At 42.7% G+C, this 13661-nt stretch overlaps 1 protein-coding gene across 4 annotated transcripts in view; it reads left to right on the top strand.

The window, feature by feature from the left end:
• The window catches only part of col14a1b (collagen, type XIV, alpha 1b), a 191182-nt gene that overhangs the window by 124962 nt on the left and 52559 nt on the right, over window positions 1-13661 (top strand). For all 4 annotated transcript variants that reach the window (XM_087834563.1, XM_087834562.1, XM_087834561.1 and 1 more), the window contains 3 exons: window positions 1156-1272; window positions 8396-8545; window positions 12941-13015. In XM_087834563.1, coding sequence (XP_087690689.1) covers window positions 1156-1272; window positions 8396-8545; window positions 12941-13015 — 342 coding nt within the window. The remainder of the gene's footprint in view (window positions 1-1155; window positions 1273-8395; window positions 8546-12940; window positions 13016-13661) is intronic.

The raw sequence follows: 13661 nt of genomic DNA, 5'->3' as shown, positions 1-13661 counted from the left end.
GCCCAGCTCAGTTTCCAACAATGGCGGCAGCTAGTTAGTTTTAATATTACTCTTATTATTCTTTCTGGGTCACAAAATAAACGTTTAACATATTTTCAGGTGAGAATGTAGCTGTGTAAACCTCAAATATCTGCTCAGTTTATCAAGACACCACATATTTTCAAAAGCGCTCCGACGTTTTCGGAGACGTCTGTTACCCACTAGCTCGATAGCTAGCCGGGGGCTAGGCTAACTAGAGCCGTGAGAACACCGGACTCCCGGCTAATCGTTTTCAAACCCACCGCCGTCTTTCGCTACTCAGGTTAAACATGATATATAAGTCACTTAGATAACTTAAAAATGTTATTGTTTGGCTTTTTTAGTATTTTATTTGTTCCTGAGTAAATCTGTTTGGCTGAGATTAAAGTTATAGTTTTTACACAGCTGAATAAACATCAAGCAGACAGCTGATTATCAGAAGTGTGAGATGCTCAAGAATTTACTCCGGTGTCCTGTTATATTTTAGATAGCAAGGAGTTTATTAAACTTCACCGAAACAATCTGCAAATTTCATTAAAATTTAATAAACTATCATCTTGTCTTTATTTTTAGTTAGCACATACCTTAAACACTTAAAGCTGTAAGCTAATGATAGTTATATAAGAGCAGATGCTGCTGGTGCAATAAGCTGTACGTTTTACGTCCAATGGATGATGATCTGATTAGTCGACTATCAAAATAATCGTTTGTGGCAGCCCTAGTTCGGTTCAATTTAAATCTAAATAACTTTCTAAATAATTAAGTTTGTAAATAACGAGAGGAAATGTTAGATATGTACGTAAAAAACTGAAACCTCCACAGCCAGTCGTGGGCTCCTGATGTGAGGGGGCTGCTGCTTGTCTGATTGGTGAAATTTACTTGGTGCATGCCATGAAGAGGCTCACGGTGCTGTGATGTCATTGTTCCAGTATTAATAAGAGTTTAAAGTTAGTAGAGAAATATGTTTACTGCAGAAACCCGACATTCCTGAGCTGCAGCTCTTCAATCAGCATTTAGTTCTTTTTGTAAAACTCAAACACTGCTCCGAGTGACAGATTCAAGAATGGAATTTGGAAATAATGTCTGGGCTCGTAAATATCTGCTCTGCAAGTAAAAACACTTTCTGTTTCCCTGCAGTGTACCTGGGCGTGACCAACCTGAGTACCTATCAGGTGAGGATGAACGGGCTGTGTGCCCAGTGGCAGCCTCACCGACATGCCAGCGCCTACAGAGTGGCCCTGGAGTCGCTGGTTGGTGAGTACAGTGATGGCAGCGTGATTTCAAAGGTGGTTTTATTCCCTCTGTGTGATGTTTTGCTCGTACTCCCATCTATACTGTGTATGTAAGCAAATGAAGGTCAGCCTGGGGCGTTTGTTGGATCATTTCACAGTATCAACATTTTAAACTTATGAACCTGTTCTCATCAGGAAGGTTTGTAGTTCTTCTATTTGCACGTGGAATTCCTTTCATCCCAGTATCTCTGCTCGACTACGCGCACAATCTCAAGCTGCTAAAAAAAGACTCGTTTGTAGGTGGTGGAAGATCTGTCAGCACGTTGGATGGTTCCAGTGTTTGTGCCAAGCTTCGTAGGCACACCAAGGAAACACATTTCTGATCTCTCATTCTGAAATAGCAAAAGACATTGTGCATATATTTTATTAATGTTTTAAGATTATATTGAGAAGTATTTACAGCTTTGTTTGCAGATATTTAAGATACAGCTGTGTGAACCGCAAACATCCAGGTCACACGTATGGATACAACACAGAGTAGTTTGGATTTCTTTGTCTTTAATAAGCACACAGTCTCAGAAAAGACGAACCTCTGTGCTCTGTTGGAGGAAGAAGGCCCGCTCATTGAAACTGTGAAGCACCGTGGAGGGAGCGTCCCGAATCGGGGCCTTATTTGGCACATTGGGGCATGGATGCCTTCCAATGACTTGGAGAGCAATAAATTTCAAAAAATGTGTCAAGAAATTTCAGAGGAGAATGTCAGGAAATCAGTCCATGACCTGAAACAAATAAATCTAAACTATAATGATTAAAAAAGAAAACAATTCATGTTCTGAAAAGGTCCCAACATGAACCCAGCTGAGACCTCGAGTGTGCTTTTTCAATCAAACCGTCCCACAAGTGCCGATGAACCGGAACACTTATACAGGAGTTCTCCTCATTGTTGTGCAAGCGTTATGAGCCATGAATGAAACGGTTGCTGCTGTTGGAGCCTCAACGAGTTACTAAATTCAAAGGTTCGCTACAATACAACTTTATTTGTATAGCACATTTAAAAGACCAGTCGTACATCAAAGTGCTTTACAATAAAAACAGGGAAATTAAGACAATAAAAAAGACTATTAACAAAGTACCACATATGTCATCAGGTTAAGGGCACAATTATACAGCAATAAAAGGGAATATAAGAACAAAGTTACTAAGAACAGATATAGCTAAAAGATAAAGTACATAAATAAGAAATTGAACCAAATATAAAACAGGGACACTAACTAGATGGAGAAGCTATGTTGAATAAATGAGTTTTTAAACGGGATTTAAAAGATAAAACGGAGTCTGACACACGGATAGCGATGGGAAGGTCGTTCCACAGATTCAAAAGCACGGTCACCCCTAGATTTAAGTCTAGATCCAGGCTGAGCCAGGAGTAACTGGGCTGAAGACCTGAGGGCTCGCCCAGGGACATGTAGACTAAGAAGATCAACAAGATAACGAGGGGCTAAATCATTTATAATTTTAAAGGTGAGCAACAATATTTTAAATTCAATGCTATATTTTATGGGTAACCAATGCAAATCAATAAGAACTGGGGTGATAGAGGCATGCACCCCAGTTCTTATTGACTCTAACCCCTTAACCCCTGTACATCCTTTAATAATTTGTTGTTGTTGTTGTTTGTTTGTTTCTGCTACCTTCTCCCACCCTGCACGTGATTCCTCAGTCTGTCCCGTTTAGACATGAAAATGACTCAGATGAAGATCTCACCGTTCTCCTCCAGATTTATATAAAGTTCCTTTAAACACTGTTAAAACAAAACATGTCCAGTAATCTGGAAAAATCTTGCCAATAAGCTTTTGTATCAGATCAATATTAGATTATCTTTGTGTGCCTGCAAAGCTTGGCACAAACACAAACACTTGGCTTTACAGTGGGAGTCACTGAATCCAGACAAACCTGCTTACACATATTTTAAATACACAATATGCTAAATTTTCAGTGTGAATTCACAAACATTTTGCTGCTATATGTTTGGAGATGTTTGCAAATGTGATATCAGTGCAAACGTGCAAATCTGAACTCTTCTCCCATCATGCTGCAGGAGTTAAATGTGACAGTGCATCGCTTTAGCATTTACAGAATACTGCGTGCGTAACTGTAATTCTTCCCGTCAAACTCCTACGCTGCATATCCAGTGCAGTAGGAGAGCAGCCTCATTCATGCTCGCATGCTTTCATCAGTAGGAGTTTCAGTATGTAGCTGAAGCAGAGGGTGCAATTTTCTGAATCCCTAAGCAGCCAGAGATGACAAAGATATTGTTGTATCCCGTCTGAGACGTGCTGACACTTTAAAGGTTCAGCTGTACAATCAGACACTGTGCCGCTCTGTGGAGAAGGAAGGCTTACGGATCACAGCACGGGTGACATTTACATTTGCAGCACGAGGTAAAATAAAGCGAACAAAAAAGACAAAAGGTCGCGATTACGGCTGCCGAGTGAGGAGACGTGCTTGTTACAGCAGTGACAGTAATTATGCCCTGTTGTGTCTATTCTCAGAGGTAAACTTTAAGGAGGGGGTACAGTTATTTTATTCTTATGAAGTTTTCTCTGTTGAAGTTTTGGTTGCACCTGCAACTTCTTTCCTCTGATTGTGACAGTATATTTTTTTAAAACAATAAAAACTGAACTGCTTCTATTTAGAGTTCATTATGTGTGGGAGTGTGAAGAAGAAGGGAAGTAAAGCTGCCGTCTGCATGAGTCAGCGCGTATAAACGGCAATCACACCGTGCATCCCAGCGTTAGTTTGAAGTGCCGAGACTCTGCAGATACGTTCTTCCTGCAGAAACATGTTTTTGTTTATAGCCCACCGCTGACGTTCTTTTAACGAGACTGTCAGCTAATTAACTTTAGTGTCATGCTAAATTATGCCTGCGTCGTTAAACATAATAATATAAGCTAGGTGGCTGTAGTGGCTCAGTAGCATGTGGTTTATGTATGTGTAGCAAGCAAAAGCCCCCGGGTTTGATCCCAGGAGGAGACGCAAACCCCTCGGCGGGGGGGCGGGGGGGTCTCGAAGGGAACCAAAGGTGTCTGGACGTGTGAATAATAATAATAAATGCCCTTGTTTTTACAGTGAGATTATACTTTTAGACGAGCAACAGAAGGAAAAGCACCTTTAGTTTTTATGTTATTTGCACTTTGGCAGTAAAAAGCGTCGTGCAGCTCTACAAAGTTTGATTCAGGAGAAGCTGACATGTCCACACATCCTGCTCCTGCCAGAGGTTTATTCCAAGTGCTTACAGGGGTCCATTTGACTGTTGGGGTTGTCTCTGTGTTATTGTAAGGTTTACATCACCAGGTAAAGTGCTTTGGGATGACTGTTGTTTAGGTTGGTGCTTTAGAAACAAAACCAAAATTGAATTAAATGAAATTTACCAGAAGGGAGCCGGAGATCGACACCGGTCCATCGTGGTGAAGAGGGAGCTGAGTGTAAAAGCGAAGCTCTCAATTTACCGGTCGATCTACGTCCCCACCCTCACCTATGGCCACGAGCTGTGGGTAGTGACCGAAAGAACGAGATCGCGGATACAAGCGGCAGAAATGAGCTTCCTCCGAAGGGTGGCTGGCCTCTCCCTTAGAGATAGGGTGAGAAGTTCAGCCATCCGGGAGGGGCTCAGAGTAGAGCTGCTGCTGCTCCACATCGAAAGGAGCCAGCTGAGGTGGTTCCCTGGGCGCCTCCTGGGTGAGGTGTTCCAGGCATGTCCCACCGGGAGGAGGCCCCGGGGCAGACCCAGGACACGCTGGAGAGATTATATCTCTCGGCTGGCCTGGGAACGCCTTGGTGTTCCCCCGGATAAGCTGGAGGAGGTGGCTGGGGAGAGGGAGGTCTGGGCCTCTCTGCTTAGGCTGCTGCCCCCGCGACCCGGCCTCGGATAAAGCGGAAGAAGATGGATGGATGAAATTTACTAATGCAGACCTTTTATAACTGCAGTTGATTAAGACTGGAACAACACACCTGCAACTGGAGTCCAACAAGGATCATTCCACCTTTCATTAATACATGCACAGTACAAACAGATGTAAAGCTTATAAGTAGCAGCTAGTTGTGGTTCTCTGTTGCTACTTGCTTCTTACCCTGACTTTGGTGCTGTGATGATCCCTAAAAATAAAAATCTAACTATATCTATTGGTTCTAAACATGATCAAGGATTACAAGATTCCCACAGAGAGTGGGCATTCTTGCTAACAGTGTAGAAGTTCTCCAAATGCATATTTAAAGGTTTTCTAATGCATGGTTCACCTATGATCTTTTTCTAAATAGAAGCAAGTAGATCGTGTGCATAAACCTTACATCCCTCACAAACATGTCTTTATCTAGAATTCCTCTTTAGCTCTGCACTTCCTCCACTACAGAACAAATTGGCTGCAAGGCTTTATTACAGCATTTTGATTGGCTGTCAGTGATGGTCCCCAAACCAATATTAACTTGATGTTCTAGGAAGAAAAGCAGCCACATGGTGACAGCAGATACACTTACACATTACCTCCAGTGTCTGTTAAACTCTCTGCAATTTATTTATGAACCGACAAACTTTAATGTGTTCGTACGTCAGCTGCCAAACAGGCCACTGCACCAAAGTCACCTCTGTGAAGCACCTTATGCTTATCATTTCCTCAGTTATGATTCTTTGCAGCCACCAACAAACACAATAGTTCTTTGTCTGACACTGATAACACATCCAAATAACATCGAACAACAGATGGTCTGGCCCTGAATCGATTTTAAACATCCACCACTCAGTCAGCACCTCAAAGCTAAGACTAACTTTTAATACAGCCGTCATCCACCAAATAGGAAAGTAATAGCTGTTATTCGTCACCTTTAGGCGTCCAGCAATAACACCGGCGTCATTAACGTCACATAAAAGGCACAAATTCCCCCGTGTCTCCTCGGGGAGAGCCAATGTATTGGGTCTCTCAACACACAATGAAGCTAAATAATGACTTATGTTAGAACAGCTGGTAAATAATTACACCTGCTGCTGAGAACGGGGAAATGTGTGATTATCCTGTTTTATTATTGAACAGGCTGGAATTTAAAGGGAATGGAGGGAGGGAGATTGAGGGAATAGGGTATAGAAAGAAAAGTGTAAAGTGTGTTTTCATGCATCCTCCTGCAGGACAGAAGGATTTACCATGTTCAGCTAGAATTTACAGAAATAACTCTTTGATTTTTTCCTGCACAGGATCAATTCTTCACCCTTATTATCGTCTTATCCCAGTTTAGCTACACAGGAATGTTGTATCTCATAGGTTCCTCTGCCTGATGGCTCCCTCACAGCTCGAGCTTCCAACCATCATCAATGTGATTAAATCATATCACAGATTATATGCAATATTAGTCATAGCGGCACTTCTGGCTTGGATTCTGAGGGATTAAACTCTATTTGATGATGCCTGAGGAAAAAGGAGCATTTATGGGTTCAGTGACCTTCAGTGCAGGGGTGGCGAACTCCAGGCCTCGAGGGCCCGGTGTCCTGCAGGTTTTCGATCTCACCCTGGGTCAACACACTGAATCAAATGGTTGGTTCATTACCAGGCCTCTGGAGGACTACAAGACATGTTGAGGACTTAATTTAGCCAAATAAATCAGCTGCGTCCTGCTGCTGCTCACATTGGTTTGATTCACTTGACTTGACTCCTATGACAATGAACTGGTTTATTCCCATTAACCCTTTAAAGCCGGTCAGAGCAGCACGCTCTGTTTTGCGTAACTACTTTTAAATCCCTGTAGCTCTGCAACCACGTGAGCTAGCGCAATAATCTTTTTTGCATATGAAACCGGAGGAGTTGTACTTACATCTTATGCCATCAGCTTGTCCTCGGTCACAGTTTCCTTCCACATATAGTTTTGCAAGAACTGCATAAAAAGCACTTGCAGCAACAAAAACATAATATTCCAGAAACACGCTTTGCCGATCCGATCAGCTGTTCATAACACTTCCTACGTCCATCAGCGCGAACTATCGCATGTCCGCCATGACCTGCCCGAAACAGGAAGTGACGTCATTTTGCGGAAATGTAGTTTTTTTTACCATATAGCCTCATGAGCCTATACTGGTGTTTTTAAAAGTTATCTTTGACTTTATGACTTTCTGTGTGGTTTCTGGGATGCTTAGGACTCATATTGCACTGCTGGAAATAGTTTATTTTGATGCATATGCTGCTTTTTTGCAAATTTGCATTATAATATTTATTTTCGTTTTTCCTGCAGTGTATAAAAATTGGTGTATTTCAAAAATCAAACTATGAAGACACTCAAAATAAATTTCCTGTGGTGGGAAACTATTTTTTGCAACTTTTTTGTATTTACAGTTTTGAGGGATAAGCCTCTTAAATTTCTCTAACTAGAAATATATGTTAAAAAAACAAAAACGATTTTCAATTTTTTTGTAGTTTATTGCACTTTTTTGCAATTTATGTAATTACTATGCACTTAATGCAGACATATTATTAAAATTTAGGCTGTAATGGTTGTATTGATGTATATCAACTTGAAATGCTCCCAAAAATGGCTCCACAGCATGTAAACATATAATATAAGCTCTGGCGGACTTGGTTCTATGGTAGGTCTTAAAGGGTTAAGCTGAGATTTTTCCACCCATACACTCCCACCTGTGTAGAATATGTATTTATTTGTATTGGCAGTTTCATGGTGAGCTTGTCCTTCTCATTATCTTTGCACTGGATGCCTCTTTAAGTCATTAAAATGTTCCACCTGTTTCCTGTAATGAAGTGAATGCTTGGTGTTTCATGGATAACAGGTTTTTCTTAGAAAACTGTTTGACATGTTACCAATGGACCCCGACTGTTAGGATGGAGCGAACAAATACAACAGGAAGATGTTTGATTGGTTCAATAATTGGATTTGATTCATCAATTATTAACAAACCAAGCGAACAGCAGCATCCTAATGACAACAAAGTTAATAAATGCTTTCATTTTCAATCTGTGATAACGTGCTGGGTTTACGATGCGTGCAGATCGTTCAACACTTGCATGTGCATGCACTTACTTTTATTTTTGTATGTGACGAATGCAAAATCATTTTTGAGAAAGATAAAAATGTTCTTTGTACTTTTGTTGCAGGCAGTCAGAAGCAGGAGACGAGACTGAGCGGAGGAGCGAGCAGGCACTGTTTCAACAACCTGAAGCCCAACACGCAGTATAAGATCAGCATCTACGCTCAGCTGCAGGACGGGACCGAAGGGCCTGCAGTCACCACCGCTGAGAAGACGCGTAAGGACCTCAGCTTTGAACACACGTGTCATTTACATGCTGCAGGTTGAGCTGCACTGCAGTTCCATGACTCTGGATTTCTCCTGCTGCTGCTATTTTAAGATCACTCCACAGAAGCCTCGTTTGTGTGTCTCTGTGTGCTGGGCTGCTTCCAGTCTTTCACATTGGGCACACTTACATATTGCATGCCATTGCACAAGATCTTCATTTCTGACGCCAGTGGCCAACGTTTATCTGTTGCCAACGTGTCCATTTATCCCTGAATAAATATTCAACAACAGTGTAACGAGGAGCTAAAAGGCTTTTAAGAGTGCAAATATTTCACAGTAAATGCATTTGTTGAGGGTTTCTCCACACCCTCAGAAACTCTTGAAATCAATGCCTCAAATAAGCTTAAAGATTTATTTTTAAATCTTAAAACGTTGATACTTTTCAGAATATAACGAATCATGTTTTGTGATGCCAAAGTTTAAAATGTAAAACGTGGTCTCCAGGTTGCTGAGAGCTGCTGCAGTGTGTGTTTTGGGCAGAAGGTTTTTCCAACTTGGCTTTGTGGGACTCAAAGCTGTGATCGCCAACACAGGATCGAGTCAGGCAGCTCCAACAAGGCAGACTGCAGCAGTCCCTACATTTATGCAGCAGTTGCAGATACAGACAAAGAATAGTTTGCATTAACCTCCTAAGACCTGAACTCTTCCACAGCAGCATTTTTAATTTCTCTTTGATATTTGGGCTGATTGGGGCCCGGTGAATATAAAAAGAAAGAATTACCAGATTTTTATTTTTACCTTTTTTTTGTTTTTAAGAAAAATCAGAGCCACATATGAGGATATCCGTTTAAAATGTTGATAGTATAATGTCCTCGTAAGTGGATATCAGGCCCCAGGAGAGCAAAATTGAGTATTTTGGTCTAAATAACCCAAAATGTGACGTCCACATATGTGGACGCAGGTCCTAGGAGGTTAATGTAAGAGTGGAACCTCCAACAAAAACAGCAAACACCTCGTGTAGAGAGAGCACGTGGAAGTTCTGATTGGTTATATGTTGATCGTTCATCATGTCTCAGAGAAACAAAAGAAATCCACTGAGCTGTGCTGCAAATATTTATTGTAATCGTCAATATCAGCCTAAAATCTCACGATCCGTGCATCCCTACATGACCTTTGTGTGGAGATCAGCCACTTTTGTTTCTGATAGGGATGCATGTGTGTAGTTTTTCCCATTTAGTGTCAGACAATGAATGTTTCAGAGCAGCCGCTCTCTTCTTTCTTCTTATTTGTGTTCTCTGAGAGAGCTAATGTGTGCGACTGTAACGCCGTCTCTCAGTCATTCTCGGGCTCGTTTATTTCGACCACAAACTGAGGACTGAAAACTTTGGCTGCCTCTAAGGTCGTCAGATCTGCAGCCAATTTGAAGCTGAAAAACTGGGAAATCCTGTAAACTGCTTTTTGATGTGCAGCGTGTCGCACAAACCCACTCGTGCACCGCCGACACATCCAGAAGTACTTTGCCTCCTCCATTCGATCTGCCAAACGCCCGTTTTGAAAGCGCCCTTACATGTGTCATATTAACAATATAGCAGAAGCACACGGCGGGGAAACACACACAATTATACACAAACTGCTGTCAGCTGTCATCGGTTGAAGAAGAAGCCCGGTCCGGGCTGGGAGGACGATCGCGTCGTTTTCATCATAAAACATCTTTTATCCTCGCCGGAGCGCCGAGCGCTGAATCCTCTTCCTTCTTTTCAGGATGAGCCTTTTGTTCTGCAGCAGCAGCCCCAAACACTAATCAAGACCCACTGTCTGGAGACGGGAGGGGAGGGTGACGGGGTGGGTGGGCTGTTGTTTTATTTTCAATGAGGCCCGCGTGCAGTAAATTCACTGCTCGCTTTAGTTATGTTCAGCTGCATCCAACACTTTAATCACCAGCTTCACTGCAGAGACGAAGACCTTTTAATCAACCACACGTCAGCGTGTCTCACGTGTCACTTTATAAGATCCACCGTGTGTTGAAGAAGCGCTCGAGATCACAGCCGAACCTGCGCGACGGTGCAGCTTTAATAACGAGTCGACCAAATAACTGGATGCAGTTTGTTTCCAGTCAACACAGAACCAGCAGCTGAGCTGTGAGACTCACAGGTTTCAGATGGATGCACATATGTGCTGTTTTATCAGTTTTTCCATTGTTATTGCAGCAATAGCAGTATTGATTAGTAAAATCAGCAGAGGGTGTAAAAAATACAATAAAATGGATAAAATGAAAGTTTTTGGAACTGCAGGCAAACTCAGTGTCTGGTAAATAAACATGGCGACGCCCTGTTGATGAGAATAAAGCAAAAAGAAGTTATAGTTAATCTCACATTCCTGGTTGTTTCCTCTGCACTGTGTTCAGCGCTGCTTTGAGTTTTTCAGTGCAGGCGATGATCACTGGAGGTCCTGCGCTGCTCTCATCTATGTGCACATTTGCAGTTTCAGCTCAGACACACAGACCAACTTTTACTTTGAGCACTTTTATTGTTTCTGAGGTCTCAGCGCGAGTAAACTCAGAGGTGAGCAGCTTGTTTCCTTTGCCAACTGTCTGCAGTTCACTGAACTTAGTGTTAAAGTTTCTGCAATATGTGCGTGAATGTTTTCATTCATGTGTTAGCAGTGCTACACAATCATAATGGGAGCATAGTGTTTCCTAAATCAGGCTGCTGATCTGAAAGCTAATTTCTGTGGCGAACTAAAATAAGTGAAGTGAGAATGACGAGCCGAGAGAAAAGCATAGTTTAGAGGCGGCACGGAGACGAGAACCCGCAGAATCGAAAACGAGACAAAGAAAATATCCACAGAGATACAAGAAAGAATGTTCCCTCCTCAAAGCTAAGCAGACATTTGTTTGCTTGAAGCTGCTCCCCTCTGTACCGCAGCTCTGCAGTGAGCCTCCACAATGATTTATTGCTTTGTTTTGATGCAAATGAAAGCCAGAGCCTTTCCTCCAAATGACTATCCCCATCGCTGCAGGCAGCCACTACTGAATGCTCCCTACCTGCCATCACAAGTAATTCTCAGCCTCAGGTAGCTGATTTACTGCCTAAACCGCGCTGAGTGCATAAACGCACAGAGACACTCAAAGACACACGTAGAATACAGGCAGGAAGTCAAAGGCAGACACAGTGGGAGTGCGCTTTGTGTGTGTGTGTGTCCATAGCTCAGCTGAGACAGTGTCCTTCGCCCTGCCAGGCTAAGTAAACAGTCTTCCAGCCAACCCAGGTGGCCTTGCATGGAATGGGAAGAACAGACTAAACACAGTCGTTATCAGGGTGTTGTTCAGCTCCAGCCTTGAGACCGCAGCTGGCACTGAAGGGGTATCCGCATGAAGTGATGGTGCTTTTTACTTTAGTGCGAACAGCTCATATGAATTTCAAAGCAGTTCTACAGTCCAACACTGGTCTCTCAATCTCCCGTTGGAGAGCCGCGAGCTTCTCCATGATGTTATCAAACTTACGATCAAAGAGCAGATTCTGAGAACTCACAACCGCAGTGAGCTTCTCCAAGATCGACCGTGGCTCAGGGGGTTGGGAAGCGTATCTGTAACCGGAAGGTTGCCGGTTCGATCCCCGGGCTCTCTGTCCTGGTCGTTGTGTCCTTGGGCAAGACACTTTACCCTACCGCCTACTGGTGTTGGCCAGAGGGGCTGATGACGCGATATGGCAGCCTCGCTTCTGTTACAACCGTAGCTACAACAGTAGCTGCCTCCACCAGTGTGTGAATGCGAGAGTGAATGAATAGTGGCATTGTAAAGCGCTTTGGGTGCCTTGAAAAGCGCTATATAAATCCAATCCATTATTATCATTATTAAGATCTCATCCAGTTTGTGCTCAGAGATGTTATTCCGAGTATTCACAGCAGCCATAAGCTTCTCCAAGATCTTATCCGTGATGACTCAATGAGCCCATTTTGAGAAACTCACGCCTCGTCCCATCATTTCAATCCCAGCGGGCAGCCTTGTGGGGGTTTGAACAGCCAGTTCCACTTTCTTAATTCTTCGATAAGTCAGGGCCAAGCCAGCTCCGATCAGTATGTAGATATCTTCAGCACTCAGGCTCACCCGAGCCCAAACTTCTCGTTGAGAAAAGGTCAATTGTCAATTGCATTCAGAGACCAGTTGATTAAATCCATAATTCCTCTTTTAGGTTTTAGAGAACAGACTGTGAGAGAATGTTCAGGGAAAAGTAAAAACACAGACAAGACAAGGACACAAGAAGCGAAGCAGGGAAGATAAGGGAGAGGAGAAAAAGTGCGACCGCCTTCGCCAAGAGCCAAACGAGAAAAGGGTCATGTGGCACACGACGGTTGTTTTGTTATAATTACAGGCTGTCACATCCTCATGTGTATGTTTGTTCTGCAGTGCCCGTCCCGACCCCACCACCCACCAAGCCCCCGACCACCACGCCTACACCCACAATCCCTGCTGCCAAGGAAGGTAGGAGAGCAGTTTATAATACTGTCATTGATCGTCTCATCTTTCCATCTCTTTATGTTGATGTGTTGTTGTTGATGTGTTTTGGTGACATCAGGCTGCATCCAAACAGCTTCTTTTGCTCAGTTTTCAATAAATATGTATAAATATTTATGTATTATAGTTTGAAACATTTGTTTTTATGAAACGTTTTGCATAACCAGCTTTGATATTCTGATTTGTAGCAGGAGACCTTTTATTATTTTATAGGTGTGCAGTCAGACATGTCTTTGGCCCCCAGCCCTCGGGCCACTGACCGGTACCGGTCCGTGAGTCGTTCAATACCGGGCTGCGAGATTTGAGGCTCGGGTGTGAAATTTATGGCTTTCAGAGTTTTTATCGTTAACTTGGTTTCCCTGGGTTTTATTGTCCTATTTTGAAAGAAATATTTATGTGTTACCATAGCGACCAGAGAGCATTAAGGGGAAGAGAGGAGGAGGTTACTCTCAATGTTGTTGGTGCATTTCAGGAGGACGCTGCTAATAAAGTTACACATTTACACAGTAAAGGTGGGAATCACCATACATCCCACGATACGATATTATTGCAATTTTTAAAAATATTTTGCGATATTCAGATTCTGTACATAAAGGTAAACTTTATCAATCAT

Source organism: Neolamprologus brichardi, chromosome 22 (assembly GCF_056152115.1).
Source record: "Neolamprologus brichardi isolate AB-2024 chromosome 22, ASM5615211v1, whole genome shotgun sequence".
NCBI classification, from domain to species: Eukaryota; Metazoa; Chordata; class Actinopteri; order Cichliformes; family Cichlidae; genus Neolamprologus; species Neolamprologus brichardi.
The sequence above is the reverse complement of the archived record's forward strand: the minus strand, read 5'-3'. Positions and strand labels throughout refer to the sequence as shown.